This window comes from Tenrec ecaudatus, chromosome X, assembly GCF_050624435.1.
Source record: "Tenrec ecaudatus isolate mTenEca1 chromosome X, mTenEca1.hap1, whole genome shotgun sequence".
NCBI lineage: Eukaryota > Metazoa > Chordata > Mammalia > Afrosoricida > Tenrecidae > Tenrec > Tenrec ecaudatus.
This window is the reverse complement of record NC_134548.1, coordinates 151,799,177-151,821,685: the sequence shown is the minus strand read 5'-3', so window position 1 is coordinate 151,821,685 and position 22,509 is coordinate 151,799,177. Positions and strand designations below refer to the sequence as shown.

General features: G+C 44.5%; 1 protein-coding gene across 4 annotated transcripts in view; it reads right to left on the bottom strand.

The window, feature by feature from the left end:
* Positions 1-5,380: 5,380 nt before the first annotated feature.
* The window catches only part of SLC9A6 (solute carrier family 9 member A6), a 56,999-nt gene continuing 39,870 nt past the window's right edge, over positions 5,381-22,509 (bottom strand). For 3 of the 4 annotated variants that reach the window (XM_075539575.1, XM_075539574.1, XM_075539572.1), the window contains 6 exons: positions 21,925-22,036; positions 20,902-21,055; positions 15,035-15,065; positions 12,822-12,901; positions 9,597-9,702; positions 5,381-7,073 (listed from right to left, as the gene is read on the bottom strand). In XM_075539575.1, the coding sequence (XP_075395690.1) occupies positions 6,798-7,073; positions 9,597-9,702; positions 12,822-12,901; positions 15,035-15,065; positions 20,902-21,055; positions 21,925-22,036 (759 nt within the window). In that variant the 3' untranslated portion in view covers positions 5,381-6,797. Of the gene's footprint in view, positions 7,074-9,596; positions 9,703-12,821; positions 12,902-15,034; positions 15,066-16,475; positions 16,566-20,901; positions 21,056-21,924; positions 22,037-22,509 lie in introns of all 4 variants that reach the window. The other variant, XM_075539576.1, reaches the window with a different exon arrangement.

The window sequence follows — 22,509 nt, the reverse complement described above, 5'->3', positions numbered from 1 at the left end:
ATCTTATTTCCAAAAAGTGCTCACAGGGATTGCAATACATTTTTTTCCATCACAGGAAAGGAAAGAATGTGCATAACTAAGTTGTGTCTCATTCTCAGGACCCAGCGTCCACCAGGCAACACCAAGTGAAAGATAAGCAGACCAGATGGTCAGCCAGGATACCAAGGACTAGGCTCCTAGGCGGTGATTGCTCACAGGGTTCGTAGTGAAAGACAGAGCTTCTTTCCTTGGGTAGAACTGGCCAGAAATAGGATCCAGAGATGACTGCCCCAGCTAAACCAGCTTGCAGAGCTCAACTTTCACTGTGGCAATTGCTTGGGGCACCTCCAACTTATTGCACATTCCAAAGGAGAGCAGTCCAAGGTAGATGTTAACCATTGTCCATAGTACCTTATCAGCAAACACTTACAGAATACTCACCCTTGGTTCCAAGAGTCTTCTGAATCCCTGTCAGAATGGTTCAATGTACATCATTTCTTCTGCTCCCCCTTATCAGGCTTGGGGGCCATTGGAGCTGGAACCATAATTCAGTAGCTATACCCCAGTGCCTGGCACATGGTAGAAACTCGACCACTGTCGACAAATCAAAGAACTGCCATTCTATAAAGGAAGAAACAGGCTCAGAGAGACACAGTAAGTGGCTGTCTAAAAGCCCATGGGGGCCGGTACGGCTGGGACTGTATCCTCTATTAGCCATTGCTTCACCAACCATGTTGGTGCTGAGCAAACCATTGAATGGCGAGGAGTGCATTTCAGCAAATGCTTGGGGAACACCTAGCTTAAATCAGACTTTGTTTTTCTCTTTATTTTGCCACTTCTATTCTAAAGGGGCCCTGGCGGCATGGTGGGGTAAGCGGCTCATTGAAAGTTCAGCCGTTCAAACCCACCAGTTGCTCCTCAGGAGAAAGATGTAAAAGAGTTATGGCCTCATAAATATTGTGGAGGGTCCGTATGAGTCAGAATTGACTCCATGGCAAGTGGCTTGATTTAATTCAACTCCTGGATGGTATGTCAATGCTTGGTTTTAATGTGGCTGCTTAAATAAGGCCTCCTGGCCACTCTAAACTAGCCCATTACGTTCTGTCTCATTTCCCACGTCTTACACTTGTGTAATAAATTGTGACAGGACCCCTGGTAGTGCAGTGGTTAAAGCACTCAACTACTAAGCAAAAGGCCAGCGGTATGAGTCCACCAATCACTCCATAGAAGAAAAATATGGCAATCTGCTCCCATAACAATTTTAGCTCTAGAAAGCCTTTTGGGGCTGATGAAGGAGCCCTGGTTGTGTAGTGGTCACGAGTTGGACTGCGATCCACAAGATCGACAATTCAACACCACCAGCTCCTTGAAAGATGGAACTTTCTACTCCCTTCGACAGTTAGTCTCAGTTCTCCCCTGTCCCATAGGGTCGCTATGAGTCAGTATTGACACGATGGCAGGGAGTTTTGATGTTGTTGAATATGAGTTTGACAATTGACATTGACAATGGATTATTTTGATTTTTTAATAAACTGTGTTGGTATCTTAACCCCAACACCTGTGGATGTAATCCTATTGGGAAATAGGACTTTTTTTTTGTTGTTAATGTAGGAACCCTGGTGGCACGGTGTGCTACGAATCGAGTTGCTGCCAGGTCAGCAGTTCAAATCCACCAGCCTCTCCTTAGGAGACAGAGGAGGCTTCCTGTTCTAGGGAACCCAAAGGGGCAGTGCTACTCCGTCCTATAGGGTTGCTATGAGTCAGAATGGACAGGACAGCAGTGAGTGTGTCTGGTTGTTAATGAGGCCATATCAGTGTAACTAGGGGCTGTCCACATCCAGGCACTTCTGTGTGCTTCTAAAGAGATCAGCCAAAGATGTCATGTGAAGATGTCACCAAGTCAAGGGACCATGGCACGCCCAAGGAAGGAATCAACATGCTGAGACTGTAATCCAGAACTGAGAGACAGTACATTTCAGTTCCTTCAAGCTTCCTAGAATTTTATTCATCCGGCTAACCCTTGACTTTATTCTTCAAGATCTAATAAATACCACTTCCTCAGGATTACAGTCTCCTCTCACAGCTGCGGCCACTTTTCCATCAAAGCATTATATTTGGGGTTATTTGTTGGATATTTGTATTCTCCCTCTCACAGGCATTCAGTATCCCTTGCATGATTCCTAACAGCCCATGAGATCTCTGTCAATATCTCCTGTAAACTTCACCCTGTGAGAGTGGGGACTGCGGCTTCATTGTTTACTGCTCTATCCACTATAATGTAGCACCAAGTCAGCATTCCAGTATTTGTTGATGGAACTCATTTTAGAGCTAAGAAAGAGGAAAGGCTCAGAGAAGTAGCTGGCCAATTACACAGTAATTAGCAGTGGCTGGATGTAAAGGAGCCCTGGCGGCATAGTAGGGTCACATGAGGCTGCTAACCACAAGGTCGGTGGTTAGAAACCACCAGCTGCTCTGCAGTAGAAAGATCAATCTTCATGCTCCCGACATGACAACTTCACACTTCCAGGGGGGCAGGTCTATTCTGTCCTCTAGATTGCTAGGAATCAGGAGCAATTTGATGGCAGTGAGTTTGGAGTGTCTGGTTATGAATTCAGGTCTGTAAAACTCCACCACCTGCGTTTTCCTGATACAAAACCATGAGGACACAAGAGCATTGGTCAGGATTGCACACTTAGCCATGACGACTCAAAAACCCTGGTGAAAATTCTGCAATTCAGAGTACAAAGCAATGCCCCTTGCCGGGTTGCCTTGCTTAGACTGGACTGCATAGTTGGGCACTTTGCTAAGAATGGGAGAACCCTCCCAACCAGAAGCACCCATGCCCAGCAGCCAACAGCACAGCAAATGGAGAAGCAGGGCCAAGATATCATGTTCCACGCTGCCTTGTCTGATGCCAATCTGGTGGTGGGCAGCAGCGGAACAGCTCCCCGTGTCAGCCTTCTTGTTATACTATCTTTGGAGCCAGTAGCGTGCTTGTAATGAATCAGGCCTTGGGCTTCAGACGACACTTGAATCCTGTCACATTGGAGTCGTGTAACTTTGCTACACCTCAGTTCCTCACGTGGGAAGTGAGAATAAGAATGTACCCACATAGCGAATATTAAAAGTACCATGGACCGCCAAAAGGACAAATCTGCGTTGGAAGTACAGCCAGCATGCTCCTTAGAGGCAAGGATGGCGAGACTTCATTTTACAGACTGTGGGCAGGTTGTCAGGAGACACCAGTCCTTAGAGGACAGTATGCTTGGTAGAGGCACAGCCAAAAAAAGGAAGGCCCTCAATGAGATGGATTGACAGAGCGGCTGCAACAATGGATTCAGGCAGAGGAACAATTGCGAGGATGGTGCAGGACCGGGCAGGGTTTCATTTTGTTGTACATAGGGCCGGTCACTGTGGGTTGGAACCAACTTGATGGCACCTAACAGCCCACAAGTGAAAATAAAATGTAGCTTTAAAAGCACCCACTGTACATATTGCCTGTACCTAAGACAATGGCAGTGAGAGTGAGACCTATGGGGTCGCTGAGTCAGAATCAACTTGATGGCCGTGAGATTTATTTTTTTGTCAACACCTATTGCCATCAAGTCGTTTCTAACTCATAGTGACCCCCACAGCAGAGTAGAACGGACCCAAAGGGTTTCCCAGCCTGGGCTTTATTTCCTGAATCAGACAGCGCCATCTGTCTCCTGCCTGTAACCTAATTAAACCTCAAACTCACTGCCATCGCGTGGATTCTGACTCGTAGTGACTCTACAGGACAGGATAGAACTGATCCCGTGGGGTTCCAAGATGGTAACTTTTTACAGAGCTAGAAAGCCCTGTCTTTCTCCTGTAGAGCGAAGGTGGTTTTGAACTGCTCACCTTACGCATTGCAGCTCAATGTGTAACCCCTCCTTGCCGCAGTAACAATAGGAAAAATAAACAAGACCTAACTATTCCTTTGAGCATTTCCACTTTTCAAGCCTCACTCTGCATCATCTGCAGGATGCACTTGCTCCCGAGGCCTTTCTGATGACGTCCACACATCTACCCTTTCCTCTCTCTGCTCAGGCATGGGGCCAGGTTAATAAATATACTTGTATAAATCTAATGTAGGGGTTTATTTGTGAAGAACTCCAAACATGGGCTCGTGCAAGAAAAAAGACATTTGTCTGCACACCCCACCACCTGTCCTTCTCACTAGGGGTCATGAAAAAGGAAGGTTGCATGGTTCGGAACCCAGGTTCCAAAGTAGGGGGATGGAATTGGACCACTTGGAGCTGTATTTCTTAAACGACTCAGTGTGACCATAGGCAAGTACCCTCCACCCTCTTATGCATAGGTGCCCAAAAGTGTGCCACCCCGTAAGTTAAGTTCTATTCTTTCTTTTTAAAACATCAGGCTTCCCCACTTTTCCAGATCTATAGGTAGAAAATGAAATGAAGTCAGCCCTCTTTACTTCTCCCGAGAATAAACAGTGACTCAAATACAGATAGTGGTTATTTGCAAGGCTATGGTTTTTTTTTTAATGACAGATTTTCCTATAAGAAACCACTATAACATCTGTCTAAGTACTCCAAAGGAAAACAAAAAGTACACACAGATTAAAAGTCTATTATTTTAACAGCACATTGCCAAACATGGATAACTAGGATAAAATGCAAAGGGAATCTTAAAAATAACTTTAAAAAGTTGCCACGTTCAAGTCGATCAAACGTGTGGGTTCCACAAACAACAGAGAAACAAATCCGAGAGCAGGTTGATGGTGCCAGATGGCCCCGCCGACTTGGACTTCATCACAGTTCGCCCCGGGGAGGGGGGTGGGTAGGCCGAGAGCTGGGCAATGCATACGGAGCTAAGTTCCAGGTGCTGCTGTGGGCCCAGCAGGCTCAACCCCCACTTCGAAAACGCCCAAAGGCAGGCTTCGTTGACTGGACCTTGAACAGTTCCCTACTAGAAAGTCTTCATGCTGACACAGACGAGTTACTGACTAGCGCATGCGCAGTATTTACAGCCATTTTTCATAAAGTGACCTCGGTCACCTGACAAAATAAAAAACAAAAAACAGGTCGCTGTTCGTTTCATGTCTAACGTTTTACAACTTGGTTGATCTTGGGGGTGTGGTGGGGGCAAGGACGCTGAAGCTCAGATGGACATTGACAAGCAATTGTTGACTGCATGAAGAGGCACACAGCATGGCAGGAACGTCGCTAACCCTACACAACGGCTATGCCGAGTTACAGCTGCCACTAGGTGGGAGGGCACCGGGTATTTTTGGAGAGGAGTGCCTGTTTTGTTTGGAAAGACGCTTTTCGTTGAACGATTAGAACACGATGCCAATCAGTTTTCTAACTGGGCAAAATTTAAGGCAATGCTATGCAGACCTGAAAGGAGGCATGTATTTGGGTGGGGGCGGGGAGTGCAGGGGAAAAGCCCGAAGTTTGTGTTTTTCTTCTGAAGCATTAATAGGTCAGAAGTGACATTAAAAAGGATTCCCTTAGGAAGTGTACTTTATCGATTTATAAAGTGTACTTTATAGATTTTCATCCTTACAAAAGAAAACATGCATTCATATTCTAAATAGGAAACGAGAAAATTTTCTGTGCTCTTCCTTGAAATATGTTTAAATACACACACATGCATGCGTGCACACACACACACACACACATGGGAGCTTCAGTATTAATATTAAACACGGAAAAGAGAGACAACTACACCCAACATGCACCAAGCCGCTAGCTCTGACTATACACGCCCAGGAGGGTGTCTCAGAGTACGTCCATTTCTCTTCCAACTGGTATAGCAGGAAACGAACATGGATTCATAAATTAACTGGTAACACCAACTACAACCTGACAAAAGACAATTAGATATAGTAAGTTCAAAAATTTTACATTTTGCTCCTGTTTGGCTGCTGAAGAGCAGCGATTTAAAGTGATATAAAAACTTCTGACCACAAAGCTCGCTATACAGATTAAGTACATAATCAAAAGTTAAGCAGCAATTAAATGTCTTTTAACATATCTGGTATAGAATATTTACAGATCCGGGCAGAGCATGCTCTGAAATCAACAGCCTCTTGGCTGGTCCCCGGCTCCCAGCCCTATCTGGGTCCACCTCCTTGGATGGGTAGCGCGTGTTCTGACTATGTACACCTGTACTTTGGCTAAGCAGGGTGGCTGTGTGGCCTGTCTTGCTCTTGGTAACAAAACAAAGTCTTGTGGTCATCAGGGTGGAGGAGGGGACCCGGGCTTTCTTCCCCAACCTGAACAGCAATGCGCACATCAGGCCAGGAGAGCAAAGTGAAGGGAGAAGGGCACGACCAAGGCAGCAACAGTCCACAAGAAAGGAACCTCTCCCTGCTGGGCATTCTAGGCTATGGCCCACCACCCTCCCAACACACAAGCACAGACACACACACACACACACACACAATGAATTCACAGCACGTGAACTTCGTACTCCAGTTAAAAGTGTCAGGTAAATATGAGGAGGAGGAAATCCGTCATTTTAGATACTTAGAACCAAGACAAAAATCTAACAGAACGCGCAACGTCACCAGGTAAAGAACTTTCTAAAACAAATCCACTCTACACAGTGCAGCCAGGAGAACCAACCAACCAAACATACAAACAAAAACCAAAATAGCTTGTCCACAATCTGCAAGGTACAGGATTAATTATACTTTCAGTGCCATATAAAGAATATTTATACAGCGTCCACATTCAGAGACATGCACTGGGACTTGTTAGGTAGTACAGATTTCTTCACAATCACATGTGCAAATTGTACAAATCACAAAGTAAGGATTACTAAGCTTAGGCTGGACTGTGTCTTGTATTATCTAACAAACTTAATGGCGGCTCAGAATCATCCATAGGAAGAACCAGGCGTGTGCCCCGGATGACCAGCTCGTGGTCCCCGAAGGTCAGCTCCCGATCCAAGGCATCTTCAGAACTGTTTCCCATGAATCTCCTAGGAGGGATGGACGTGGCTGACTCCGCCGTGTTCACAGTAGAGTCCCCGTATGTCAAACTAATATCACCATCATTAAGAATCAGGTCTGAGTCGTCATCCTTCAACTGCTCCTGGTTCTAAATGCAAAGGAAGTACGTTTTAAGAATTGTGAAGAAAACTAAAGAACCCTTTTTAATGGGAGAATTTGAAGAGATTTCCTCTTCAAAACCCTTACATGGTATCCCACTGCCCTCAAGAGAAAGTCTGAAGTCCTTACCTTGGCTTAGAAGACACTATGACGTGACCCTGTTTGCTCCATTCCCTGCTACCATCTGCCTCGTGTGCCCCAGCACCCTATTGCATGGTAGGTGGACCAATTGCTGACAGTTGCCCAAATCTTCCCCTCACCCCTGGGTCCTCCTTCAGAAGACTAACACCTACTTCTTCTAAGAGTCTCTGCTTAAAAATCACTTTTTCCCGGGAAGTCTTCCTTGATCTTTTAAAACAGATAAGATGCCCCTCCCGTGTGTGCTCTCCAAGCCCCACCACAGAGGCGCTGACCCTGCATCAGCATTGCAGGCATGCTGATGTAGCCTCACATTGCCACTAGACGTGAAGTCCCTTGAGGGCAGGGGCTGTGCTGTCTTATAGGCTATAATCCAACTATCTAACACAGTGCATAGTGTGTTAAAAATATACCCAGTAAATAAATGTAAGTGACAATGATTTAGTGGCTCTAAAGTGAAAAAGCATTCGCTGTTGCCTTAGCAATGCCTTGATGCACAGTATCCCGCCTGGTATACCAACCCCTCACTACCTACTTGTCTCCTAGCTTAAGAACCTTTGGTTCAACTGAGAACTTTATGGCTGAAATGGTGGACTGGGGCACTTCAAAACGTTCATGTGAAAATGAGATTAGAAGACAATGGAATTTTCCCACAAACCTTTTGAAGTTCCCGCATATTAAACAGACTCCTAGAGAAGGGGGGGATAAAGCATACGAGGGAGCTTCAAAAAGTTTGTGGGGGGAAATCCAATTATATTTTTATTCTCTTTTCCCACATACTTTTTGAAGTCCCCTCCTACTATGGACTTGTTACCAGAAGACCAGTTCCTGCTTGGTAAAGTACAGGGGCAGTGAAAAAAAGGAAGGCCCTCAATATGATGGAGCGACACAGTGGCTGCAACAGGGGGCTCCACCATGAGGATGGGGTAGGACCGGGCAGATCTTTGTTCTGTTGGACACAATAAGGCCTCTGTGGGTGAGAACTCACTTCATAGCACCTAACAACAACAATTATGTCACTTTTAGAACTGAAAATAGTTAACATCAGAAAATAATATAAACATGTCAGTCTGACAGAGTGCTGTTGTGTTTTGTCACTACTACACACAACACAGTATTGTGGAACTCCCTTGGCTACGGGTCTCTGGAACCCAAACCTCACTGACTTGACCCACAGGATTGACTGTGCCCTCAATGCAAAGTCACGTGGGTCACAGGGCCCAGAGCAAATGGAGAGTCTGCTTGGGAGGTGGGCCTGGATGCCATGGGATAGAGGGGCTTTTCCTCCAGTCGTCAAATGTCTGAAATGTACTGACCCCGCACCACACAGCGCTGCAGGGCATTCATCTCTGAGGCAGGGCTCCACCCCCGAGTGTCTACTTGACCCCTCTGTTCCCTTGCCATAAGAGGCCATAGGGCACTGGGGGGGGGGGGGGGTACATGTCTACACTGCTTCACAACAGGGTCCCCTCCATTTCCACTCCAGGCTGAGTACTGTGTTCTGAACATGGGTGCCTAGTGGAGGTCATACGTTCTTTTCGATGGGCTGGTTTAGAATTAGCGAGCTTAGGTTTCAAAGGATTGGCAACAACCAACCTTGGAAAATAAAGGGTCATTATTTTCAAATCAGGGCTGGTTAGCCTATCTGTCATTTCATCCTCAGTTGCTACCCTCACTCAGTCACCATTCTGATGCTGGTAGCTAGGCAGTAGCGGGCAGAGGGAGATAAACTTTCCCTCGTAGTCAAAATAACAAACCATCTGGTGCACTCTCAGGTGCGTTACCCTTTTTATTCATCTTCTCAATGTAAATGTGGCTGGCTAAATGTACAGATAAGACGCACCCCCATTTCCTGCTGTGCTCAGGGCATGAACGGCGAATAGACCGAAGACAGTCAGCATGGCAACAAAATTCTTGGCTCAAACGACCCACAGCAAGATGAGGAGCCATCGGGTATCTATTTACATAGGATGGGTTTTGTTTTGTTTTTAAAAAGCTGTGGATTACGTTTCTAGAATTGTGTGCACTGGCAATCAACTGAGCCAAAATGCACTTGTATTCTCTCTCATAGGAGCTCTGGTGGTGTAGTGGTTAGGCGTTGGGCTGCAATCCCCATGGTCATCAGTGCAAAATCACCAGCTGCTCCTCAGGAGAAAGACTGGGCTTTCTAATCACATAAACAGTTATAGTATAGGAAAGCCACAGGGGGTCGCTATGAGTCAGCACTGACTGGATGGCAGTGAGTTTTGATATGCTCTCTCAAGGTCTTGATACTTTCAAGGCAAACAAAAGAAAAACAAAGCCAGCAATTCATCCATCAAGCCAGTGGATTCCATGAAATGAAGAACTTTTTTGTGGGACAGAAGTAACTTACTTCATAAGCCTGAGGGCTGGTTAGGCATCTCGCAATGGGTCCACAGCAGGCAGGAAGGGTTGTGGTCAGAGGGGGCCCACTGTGTGTCAGCAGAGGCTTCAGATAGCTGTGTTGGTTAAGGGAAGAGCTTCATTCCTTCACAGCTTTAAAACAACAACTCATTCGACAAGAATCCCCATCCCAGGGCACTAGCCCCTTCAGAGAGGAGCAAAAGGCTTTCCAGGGGAACCTTCTGGTTCCTTATTTTGCCTTCACATTACACCAGTGGGAGCCAAGCGGAGTTCATTGCTATCTGTAGCTCAGAGGTGCAGATAGGGAAACCAAGGTGCAGGAAGGTAAATGGTCTTTCCAAAGTCAGCCAGGTCAGAAAGCGGGGGCCTAATTAATGCTCGAACCCCAATCGGTTGGATTCTAAAGCCTATGGCCTTTCCCCTACACCATACTTGCCTTTCTATTTTCACTAAAACCAAAAGAGAAAATTGCTCTCGAGTTCGCACTGAAGAAGAGCAGCATGAAAATAAGTAAGAGTTTAGAAACAAGACAAAAGAGTCTAGTAGAAAATTCACTGCTATCGAGTCGATTCCAACCCATAGTGACACTATAGGACAGGGTAGAACTGCCCCTGTGGGTTTCTGAGACTGTAAATCTTTACGGCATAAAAAGCCTCATCTTTCTCCCACAGAGCAGTTGTTGATTTTGAACTGCTGGCCATGTGGGTTAGCGGTCTAATGTGTAACCAGACAGTAAATAAATGTCTTCCGACTTGACTTTTCTTTCTACCTGATAGCTTTATAAGAACCTGATAGTTTTATAAGGAAAAAAATCAACTTAATACTGAAGTTCCAACGGACAGCCTCAGAGAGGTCACATTGGGGACATTAGTACTAAGGAAAGGATAGTTAGTTCTGAAGACATTTCAATATGTCTCACGAGCCTCTCTAACATAGACCTTCACTCAACATTCACTTATTCTCCTGGAAAAATGATGGAAACATTCCACTTTATATACTGGCCTTATATTTGGCAGTAATACAAAGTCTAATGAAAGCAGAACAAACCTAGAGGACTGACCTCTCAGGCAGCAAGATTTATTTACAAGGCTACTAATTAAGAGAGTAGAGTAGAGTAGAACATATAATCCAGAAACAGACTTCCACATATGCGGCCAAGTGATTTCCAACAAAAGTTCCAATACAATTCCATGGGGGTAAGGAGTACCTGGGTGATGCAAATGGCTAATGAGCTTGGCTGTTAACAGAAAGGCTGGCAGTTCAAGTTCAGCCACAGGCACCTTAAAAGAAGGGCCTGGCAATCGATTTCTGAGAAAAGAAAATCAGCCACTGAAAACATCGTAGAACTCAGTTTTCCTCTGACACATAGGGTTGCTGTAAGCCAGAAGCAGCTCAACAGCAACTGGTAGTAATGGCATTTGTCAAGCAATGAGGCAGGGGCACTTGGATTATCTGTGTTGGAAAATAGCGGATCTTGATCCATATCTCACACCATATACAAAAATTAATTTGTGATGGATCAAAAACCCAAGTGTAAAAACTAAAACCATCATGTTATCTATATAAGGATTAGCACCCAAGGGAATTCTGGGTCACTTGTAGGGTACTAATCTTTCCTAGGTAGTTGAATATGCCAACATTAAGCTGTACACTTTTAAGATTCAAACACTTTACTATTTTTAAGTCACATCTTAATTAAAATGACCAGGAAAATTGCCATCCAAAGAAACCAAAATCTAGAATGGTCACTGCCGAATTCTACTAGGTTACTAGGCATTTAAAACTACCATGTCTTAGACTAGTGTTACTTAATAGGCTAACAAGTCTTGCGGTTTACTCCTATAAGAATATACGTGAAAATAAGATACTACCCTATTTATTTCTCTATATCAGATCATTTAATGCTTTTATATATTATGCAGAAATGTGTAACACACTTCATGTGGTAAGTACTACATAATTTTTTCAATATCTAAATCAGATAGCTAAAAATTCTCCAGAGATTGGAATGGCTGACACTCAAAAATGCTGAAAATGAAAAACAATAAAAAAAATTTAAATGCTAAAAATGGAGCGAAAGGCAATAACACCACTTTTAAACCATTTTAAAGAGGCAGGAGCTCTCTCCCTCATGTGAAGCATAGTACTACAGTCATTCAATTTTGAAGTTCTTTAAAATAGCAAATGACAAATCTAGAACACTGCAAGCCAGTAGGAACTTCTAGCAATAAAATGCCAAGGGTGTTACTCTAAAACACACAAGGCTTTGATCAGAAAAAAGGCTGAAAGTGGGGAGATTTTGCCTGGTTCCCCCAAACTGACTGTGTCAATGAAACTTGTTTTCATCCATCTACTTGATGGATTGGGCTTTCTACTCCCCTAAAGAGTTCATCTCAGAAACCCACGGGGGCAGTTCTATTCTGTCCTCTAGGGGCGGCTGGCCATGAGTCAGACTCAACTCGATGGCAGTGAGTTTGGAGTTTGGTTTTGGTACCGAGAAGAGTGCAGACCAAAAGAACTCTATGGTTCCTTTTTGTAGTTTGATTTTCAAATAAATGTCAAATAAATTACTAAATAGTGATGCTTTACAAAATGGCTGATTCCAACAGGTTACAGAATCTCACCGTTAAGCAAGGGTTGAGGCAGACTGGTACAACAAAACAAGAAAGACATTTGAAAAAGCAGAGACACACGTGCTGGTTGTGGCCATGCGAACCACAAGGAAAATCTCGGGGACTTTGGAAAGGTCAGAGCACGAAGGCACCTGGCTGACTATTGTGGGCTGGGACACAGCTAGGGTTTTCTTTCATTTTCATGCCTGTGGCTGAGACAGCCTTTTCTCTCACAGCCTAGCAGGTAGAATGACAAGAACCAATAAATGCGTGTTGCCAGGTTCCCTAAATTAGCCAAGGGATAATAAACATTAAAAGTTACTTAATAAATAAAAAACAAAAAATATATAAATAAATAAAAAACATTAGGGGCTCTGAGTCCCTTCACACAGCCAGCCAGTGTCTGCAGGAATCCATCCAAACTGGCTTCATGGGTTTTCAGGGGAACTCATTGGTGTGGGTTCCCTTTGAGATTCTTCTCTGATACACGGAGTGGGGCAAGAGAAGACTAAAGGTTGGCTCCAAGAAGAGAAAGGTCACAGCAGTTTCTCCACTGTGTTTGTCCATGAGCACACCATTTGTTTTTCCTCAGTTAAGGATACTTGTGATCAAAGTTGTACCACATCCGGAAGAGCCAAGCACTCTCAGTTTTGGTAGTTCTCCGTTCACTTTCAGGCACACCCTGGAAAGAGATATCAGTAAATCAATGCCTGTATGTACTGATGTTGAGCCACCCCTCTCTGGACCAGCTGTACAGCCTGCTAGGTAGAGACTCTAATACTTTAAGTGTAATAGCTTGCATATTGTAGCTTTGGAATGACATTGAAATGTTTTCTTTCTGAACACTTTTTTGGACTCTGGCTGCTTGCTGATTTCGATTTAGGGGTCTAATCGTATTGGCAAATCAGCAAAGGGGGATTCATACCTGCTTCGAAAAGACCTGCACTCCCAAGGTGAGCAACATCTCCCATTTAAAACAGCACACCAGCACCCCTGTCTTTGGGGACTGTCATAGACCGCTGCCTTTCTCAGAACGCCAGCCAAACAAAAAGCAAGTAGGGCAATTCTCTGGCAAACTGGCAGGCCAGGAGTGAAAACAAAGACAGCAAGCAGCCATCTTCTGGAACACCTTCCACAAACAGTAAGCTGCACCCCAATTCGGAACGTGGTGTGCTCAGTAGCCAGGTGGTTAGGGGCTCCGGTGGTTCGAGTTCTGTCTCTGATATTATTTGGACAAGTCCCTTTCCTTTTCTGACCCTCAAAATGAATCCACCTTCACCTCAACACATGTACAAGCATACGTAGCATCAAAAGGGTTGCGAGGACATCGTTTGAACTTACGAGGGCCAAAAAACCTCCCTCGCCAAAGCACATCGTTTCACATTTCCAGGCCTAGGTTTGAGTGTCCCCCACTTCCCAAAGAGCCCAAACAAACAAAAAACAACAATCCAACAACTCTTTTCAATTCAACTATCATTGATCTCTTCAACACACACACACAAACTTACCCAATTCCTTGGTCTCCATACTTACTACAACACTCTTAATGGGCACTCAGAGTACTACGTAAGCACTATTAACAAACCATCACAGCCACAGGGGTGTGAGGGCAGGGGCAAAACGGGGGTTCCTTTTCTGTACGTCCCAACTGGTAGTCCCCACCTTTGCTCACCCTATCACCAAGGTGACAGGGATTGCACAGCTGATGGAGATTGCTGCAGAGAGTGATCAAGCATGTGCCTCAGGAGCAGGATGATAACTTGGTGTTTTGACACAGGGGTGGAGGCACTGAGGAGCTTGGAGCCCTGGGGAAACTACCACAGGAGCTTGGCATCACGATGGAACTGATCCAGCTGGGTCTGGCTGCCATTTCAAGGCCACGGGATTTCTATTTTAAGGTTCTAATCACCAAGGAGGGCAAGGCCTTAGTACATCACACATGCTCATCACTCAACAGCAAGTCCAATCAGACTTTAGAAAATACATGGGCTAATGTTTTGTCAGCACACCCTGAAGACAAAATAGCAGGGCTTGTTTCAGACAGGAAAAGAATTGTGATTTGGAAGCAGATGCTAACCATGCCATGCTTTCCATCTTCTATACCAAATTTCTGTGATTTCTCACACACACCCTTTAACGTATTACCTAATGGAGCCAAGTTTTCAGTGGTACACATACATACACACACACCAAACTAAAGAGCTTATGGAAAGTACCAGATAGGGGTGGCTGGCCTAAGAAGGAACCGTGTTTCATAGCCCTCAGTCCAGCAGGCTCAGGGTCACAGGAACAAGTGAACAAATGACACTTGGAAGTGTTTGGATGAGGATGAGGCACAGAGTGAGAGGTCCACTCCCCCTAACAGGCAGGGACCACAGGCTGAAGATTTCAAAGCTTCTAGGCAGTTCTCAAGGGCAGCTGCTAGGCATCCAATGTGAAAGTTACACAGGAAGAGCAGCTGGCGCGGGACTTACATCAGAGACCAGCCTGCATGCGCAAACAGAGTGGAAAAAGCCTCTGCGTGCCAGCGCAGTCTCTTGAAAACTCAGGGACACTTAAAGGACTGCTGTCCTCTGTGGCCGAGGTCCTGGCCAGCCGCAGATCTGGATGCCACCACGCTGACAGCTATCCCCTGCCACAAGTTGGGAGTGGTCACTATCAAGCAGTGAGAAGAGTCAGGAATCACGGCAGTTAAAAGCTGCTTCAAACAGAGCAGGGTCTAGTAAGAGTGCAAAGAAGTCTATAGTGGATTGTTCTCTTTCCCAAAGACTGCCCATTCAACAGAAATGCCAGAACAACACAAACGCATATTTACCAAATGTTCTTGGTCTGAATCAACACCAACCCTAAAGGAGAAACACAAAAGGCAAATGAGATTTCGTAGCCAAAAAAGGAATCTACTCACAGCTGCGCCTTGTCGAGCCACAGGGAAGCTGGCACATGGTTGGTGTTCTCTGCCTTCTCCAAGGTGGCTGGTGTGGCGTGTTGGCGATAGGCACTTTCTCAGCAACAGCTTGGATTCCAAGCCAAGCAGGGTCTATTAATGAGTCTCGTTCTGATAACCCCCACTTACCAGGTTCAGAAAAGGACTGCCCCCTTTTGTGAAAAGAAGCGCGCTATATGCAGAGTCAGGAAAAGCAGCATTGCCCCGGAGCTAAGTAAGAGTGACTGGGAGCTAGTCCAGAAACAAGGCAGGCCCAAGGCAGTTCCGGGAGGGGGCTGCCTTTTGGGACTTTGCTCTCATGGCAACGTTGGGCTACAAACACTAAGGAGGGGGTCAATTACCGCGTTTTCATGGGCTAATGAATAGCCATTTGGGTTGAGTCTTCGTTGCTCTGTTTTATCTACTTAAAAGTCCGGCTTTACCTGCATCAAGAAAGAGCTTTCTTATGAAGCAGTTTGCTCTGACTTCTGGTCATGCCTCAAACACGAGCACTGTCTAGACCAGTGATTCTCAACCTTCCTAATGCCACGACCCTTTAATACAGTTCCTCATGTTGTGGTGACCCCCCCCAACCATAACATTATTTTCATTGCTACTTCATAACTGTCATTTTGCTACTGTTATGAATCGGATGAGCCCCGTGAAGGGGTCGTTCGACCCCCAAAGGGGTTGCGAACCACAGGTTGAGAACCCCTGGTTTAGACCATAGTTTCCCAAACAGATTTGGCCTACCGCCCCTTTTTAGAACAAAAAAGTACTTTTGCACTATAGCCCACCATCCAGGATAAACCCAAGGTACCTGATTTTGCCGTCCCCCATCCACCACCTTCACTGTTCCACCACATTGGTAAATAATACTTTAGATTCTCTTAGGGCTTTCCTCATTCCATCCCAACTGCACATGTGCAGGCGCTCACTCGGATTCATGGCAACTTTACCCACTAGCTAAAAGGTCTTCAGGCTGACTCTCCTTTAAAGGATTGAGTCCAAAGTCCGAAGTGTGGCACTCGGGACTCTCCCTACAAACTAGTGACCCCAACCCCAAGCAACCTTTCCACCCTCACCTCCCATGAATCCCATCTATGTGCCCTGTAACTAGCCAAACCCAGCTACGCCTCTCCCCCAACTCTGCCCTTTGCTCAGGGTGTTCGCTCTGAAATGCCCTTTCCCTCACTTTTTCTACTCATTTTTCAAATCCCAAATTAACCACTCTATGACCCCTCATGCAGAATCCATTCTTTCTCTGTGCCTTGACAGCACTTTCTAGGTTCTTCTATTATAATACTTAGCACAGTAGATAATAGTTATTTACCTGTCAGTCTCCCCAAATAGACTGTGAGCTCCTTGAGGGTAAAGGCCATTTCTCAATTCATCTCTGTATCCCCAGAGTCTAGCACAGTACCTGACACACAATAGGTGCTCAAATGTTTTATCAATTGAGTGAACTACTATAGACAACACAGAAAACATAGCAGTGTAAGAAGCTGTAGCAGTAGCATCGCAGAATACAAATAACATTGAAGGAAAGAAAACGATGCGAGATTTCATCAGGAAAGCAAGTGAATCATGGCCAAGTCCTTGAAAACAGATGTCCATAACCAGATTCATAATGCAGAGAAAGGCTCATTGCTCCTTTGTTCAAAGTAGTAGAGGCTGTTTAGTATCTTCTTACTCCCAGTAAACGCTAACCACATTGATGTATCTAAAGTGACACCTAGTGGTCTTACAGAGAAAACACTTATAATGCCCAGCTGTATTTTAGAGGATGCCAATCTAGTGTAGCCAACATTTACAGATCACCTATTATGTGCCAGGCACTGTACTAGGCACAGGGCATAGACATGAATTGAACACGGCCTCTGCCTGCAGGGAGCTCAGACTAGTGGAGAGATAGACGCGATGGCAACGACCCTAAGGACTTTATAATCTGGGAGCGCTGCTTCACGTTTGAATTCACTCACCGTCTAGCAGTGCGAACTTATTAGTCAAGCCCTAGCAGGCTGAACTTTATCACCTGGGAAATGGGGATAATGCCCACCACATAGGGTTGCTGCAAAGATTAAGTGAAAATAATGTACCTAGAGATTTTGAGCAGTGTTTGATACATCATAAACCTTCATTACGTGATAGCTGCTACTGTTAATCTTACAAGGCTGAATGACGTAAGCGCTATAGCAGAGACAGCCAGCATTAAGCAAACAAGAGTGGTCCCATTCTTAGAGCAAAGAAGGGAGTCAGAGGAGGAAAGGAGAAATCTAGGCAGAGGGAATAGTGTGAACAAAGGCTCAGAGACAGAGAAGTGCAGAATCTGTCTGGTAAACGGCAGGGAGCCAAGTGCAACTGTCATCAAGGACAGGAAGGGAGGCAAGAATTGATGCGAAGAGCCAGCTGTCTGACTCTCCCTCACTGGGGCCCCATTGTCCACACTGAGGCTAGAGTGATCCTTTTACACTGGAAATCAGAACATGGTACTCCTTTGCTTAAAAATCCTCTAAGATCTCTGGGTTGAATTGTAAAAGCCACACTCTTTAGCAGGGGCCAGCCCAGAGGCCAAGTCTGGGGTGTCGTCCAGTTTTGTAAATGAAGTTGTATTAGAGCACAAATTCACCAATGATTTATGTCTATGGATGCTTTCCCACTAGAGCCAAGAGGGTGGGACAGAACCCATAGAGCAACCCGTCCAGAACATTCCCTACTAACCCTTTACAGGAACAGTCTGCTGACCCTTCTCCCTATAGGGTGTTGCTTAACCTCATTTCCTACCCTCCCCCACCCTACCCCCTCAATCACTATACTCCAGCTATATGGGCTTATTGTTCAGTTCAAGAAACAGACCAAGTTTGTTCCCGCCTCAGGGTCCTTGCACTTGCTCTGCCCTTTGCCTGGGCTGCTGTTCTTCCTCATCAGCCTGGAACTGCCAACATCTTGGCATTCAGGCACACTGTGCTCACAATCCAATGTAACCTCTCATCAGAGGGACCTTTCCTAAGCTCTGTCCTAAGGCGTTATCACAGCACTTAGTACCACCCGAAACTGCCACGCTCATCTATGTTCACTGGTCTGCTCTCACTGCAGTCTCAACTTGGGAAGATCGGGGATCTTTCCTTACTGCAATCACATCCCTCTCTAGAGCAAGCTTTCTCACTCATCCTTGGCATTACTAACATTTAGGTTCAGACAGTTCTTGGCTCGAGGAAGAGCCTATCTGGTGCGTAATTTTGAGCAGTATCCTTGGCCTCATCCCCCAGCTGTAACTAGACTTTGCTAAATGCCCTTTGGGGGTGGAGGAAGCACAAATTCCCACTGAGAACCATTGAGTTTGGGTCCCAACGAGTGCCTGATAGATGGTGGGTGTTCAATGAGTACTTATTGACTGAATGACTAAGAGGCGAATTTCAAATGGAGTGTGCAGAATTTGATAAACATTAGCTCACTGAATCCTTACAACAACCCGATGAGGTAGGATGATTCTACATATTGTAGAGATGAGGAAACTGAGGCTTAAAAATGTGAAATAACGTGCCTAAGATCATAGAATGAGTAAGTGAAGGAGCACGAACTCCAGGGCTAAGTCTGAACACAGTTTAAACTGTAAGGAAACTCCAGGGCTAAGTCTGAATACAGTTTAAACTGTAAGGACATGTCAAGATCCTCAGAACTATACTAGGTAAACTTGGGAGAAGTGAAGAGAAGCTTAAATATAGCTTCTCTCTGTTCTCGACAAGGCTAAACAAACAAGACTATTCAAGACTGTATGGCAATGGGTATAATCAAGCACCAGACTGCATGCTGCGGGCCTGGCAAGACAGGGCCAAGGAGCTTTCAAAGTTAGTGAGGAAGGTCACACGTTATGGTGAGTAGGTGGGCCAGGGGCGTGGGTTTTGTTTTTATTTCTAGTGGGGGTAGAAGGTAAACATGAGTGTTTTGTCTGTTTGGGGAGCATTTAGGGAAGAGAACTATTTCTATTTTAAACTGTATTCTTTTTTTTCTGTGCGTATTCTTTCCCATCAATTATCTTATATATAATTTTGTTCCCTTGGGAGGAATAAAGCCCTAGTGGCATATTGGTCATAGGCTGAGCTGCTAACTGCAAGGTCAGCAACTCAAAACCACCAGCCACTCTCAGCTTTCTACTCCCATAAAGAGCTACAGCTTTGGAAACTCATAGGAGCAATTCTACTCTGCCCCACAGGGTTGCTATGAGTCAGCATCGACTCAATGGGAGGGACTTTGTTTTTCTTCTGTTGTTATTGTTGGGCAGAATAAGGAAGAGCCTTCCTTTACAAACTTGTGAGAAAAGGCCGGCCCATTATTCCTTCTAAAAATTCACCACTCTCATTTCATGATGAAACATAGCATTGAAAAAAATGAAGTGAGACCAGAAGCTCCTCTGCCCACCATCTATTTCTTTTCATGAGTTGACTGGGCATGTATCTGAGGCTCTGATTCCTCATGTAGAAAGTGGAGTGGCTGGGATTGGGCAATATACAAAATACAATTGGCACAATGCCCGGCACATAGTAGGTCCTCTATAAGTGCCAGATCTTCTTTTAAGCATAGATAGGGTTCCAAGACCCTTAATTGTATGTGTTTTCTATTGGATACAATAAATAACAGCACAGAAATAATAAAGGATCTGAGAATAGGATAATAACAGCAGCATTCAAAAAACCATGATTTAGGAATGGCTAGTCTTTAGAAATGTTAAAAGAAAATCAAGGGACTAATAAGGGGGGGCAGATTCAATAAAATGTGAAACATTTTTTCTCTAATGAACCCTACAAATTCTGGAAGCTCAATAGCTCTAAAGGTCTATGAAGTTTCAGTCAAACACAGACATAAGATCCACAAAGGCTTTAGCAGCATAGTTGCTGTATCCATGGAAACAAATGCAGCACTCTGGAGATACAAGGGCGCATTCAAATGGAATATATTAACTAGGACACATTTATGACAGAGACCTTGCAGTTTCAGCCTTGGATTGTTGATGCAGAAACAATGCTAAAACTATGGAGAAAAACAATCATGATGCTGAGAAAGAATAATAACATCTAGAGGTGGGTAAAGGGGACCATCTCATACATTACAGATGGAAGGAAAATTATTTATATCCAAACTGGTGATATAGCTCAAAAGTCTTAGACATCTGCATATCCTTTACCCAAGCTATTCTCCCTCTACAAACAGCCCTAAAGGAACTGTCCAACCTGGGTACGGTGGCGCTCACCTTTAAGGAGGTTCATCACAATGTTCGTGGTAATAGGAACCGACAGAGCAAATAAGCTATGAGCTATCGAGCTATTAAAAACTAGGATGCAAATATGTCTGCTAGCATGCTAGGACATTGAGACATCAGTCTACAATGTAGTGTTGCCTCTTTTAAAAAAAAACAAACGAATAGAAAATTCCCATCTTCACTCTTATAAAAGGCCTAGCAAGATAGCCCTCAAATGTTTCTCATAATTTTCCTTTTTCATCTTTGTAATTTTTCCCCAAAGAAAATGTCATGAACTCTTACAAATTGCGGGGAAACGTCTGTGGTAAAACGTTTGCCATGTTAACCGTATGACTCAGTGGCGCTGATTTCACTAGCCAAAGCTGTGCAAGCACACCGGCTCTCCAGTCCAAAGAGGAAACATCACAGATTCACCAAAGCCTAACACTGTCATCATGACTACAAGAAAAAAATGAAACAGTTAGAAATTCATAGGAAAAGCTGGGCTCCAGTTACTACTTACCTAATATGCAAGCATGATAGCATTGCAGTGGTACCACCACCAAATACCCACACAGTGAAAAACACAATTAGAAGTGTGGTACTGAACATCATTTGCCGGGCATACGTGGCAGTATCTCTTATGGCCAAGGCAAAGGCCATCGCCCCACGAAGCCCTACAAGGAAAGGGAAAAGGGTTGCTTTTATGAGTGCAAGACCGACAGGACCTTCATAAATGCAGAGCAAGGACGCGGTCTAGAAACTGACAAGCATGTGAGCAAATCTGCAATATAGTAACATGAAGAAAATTAGAGAAACAAATAGGATTCACTGTGATATTGACATGCATATATTTTTATATGTCTGTACTGTAAAATGGCCTTTTATGTACAGGTAAATGAGTTTTGATAAATGCCCAGAGGTATGTCACCACCACCACAATCGGGGTGCAGAACAGTTTCATCACCTCCTCAAAGTCTTTGGTGCCGTCCCTTTAGTTTAGTCCCTACTTACTCCAACTGCATGGCAACCACTGGTCGGTCCTCCGTAGTGATGACCTGTCTTTTGGAGGGTATTCTATACATACAGTCATACTGTATGTAACCTTATGAGATTGGCTTTTCACTCAGTACACTGCTGATGTGTGTAATCAAGTCTGTCCTTTTCAGTGCTAAGTAATATTCCACTATAAGGATGTAGCACTCCGTTTCTCCATTCACCCACGGAGAAACAGGCAGGTTGTTCCCGTCTGGGGCAGCTATGAGTTGAGCTGCTATACATAGCTAAGCACAAGTATTTCTGTGGACACAAATTGATCTTTTATTTTCACATTTTATGTAACCTATTTCTGAACCAGGGATTTGGGACCAGAGCACTAGAAAACATCCATAGAAGGGAAAGAGACACTATAATATGACTTTTCTATTTGAGGTTGTTCAGAGGGATCTTATATCATCAGTATACCATTGCAATTTGGAATTCAACTGGCAATGTGCCCGGTGAGTAGTTTCCAGTGGAAGGCAAGAGAGGGAAAGATACAACTTACCAGCAAACATCATCATGTGTTGAAAATTTGATCCAATCTTACTTCTTCTACCCAAATTAAGTAAGAGGGACAATGGGTAAATATTGGCAGCTCTTCCCAAGAAAATAGCAATCTAAAATTAGCAATAGGTCAAGGATATTTTCTTTCACTGTTAACATTATGTAGACTACACATTCAAGATGGTGGAAGATTATCTAAGGGAACTCCATTTCTAACAGACTTTTGATTCCACTCCCTAGCATAGCACTGTCTAATATAACTTTCTTCAACGGTGGGAAGGGTCTATATCAGCACTGTTAAACAGGGCGAGCATTTCAAATGTGGTTTCAGTGTCCGAAGAAGTAAACTTTTAAAATCACATGTGACAAAAAACCAACCACCACCACCCACTGCCATTGAGTCAATTCTGATGCATATCAACACTATCTAGGATTTCTGAGGCTGTGAATCTTTAGGAACAGAAAGTCACATCTTTCTCCTGTAGGTTTCAACCACTTCCCTGGTGTTTACATGTCCAACGTTTACCCAACAGCGCCACCCGTGATCCTATGTAGCTAATTGCTACCAAAAAAGGACGGTGCAAGG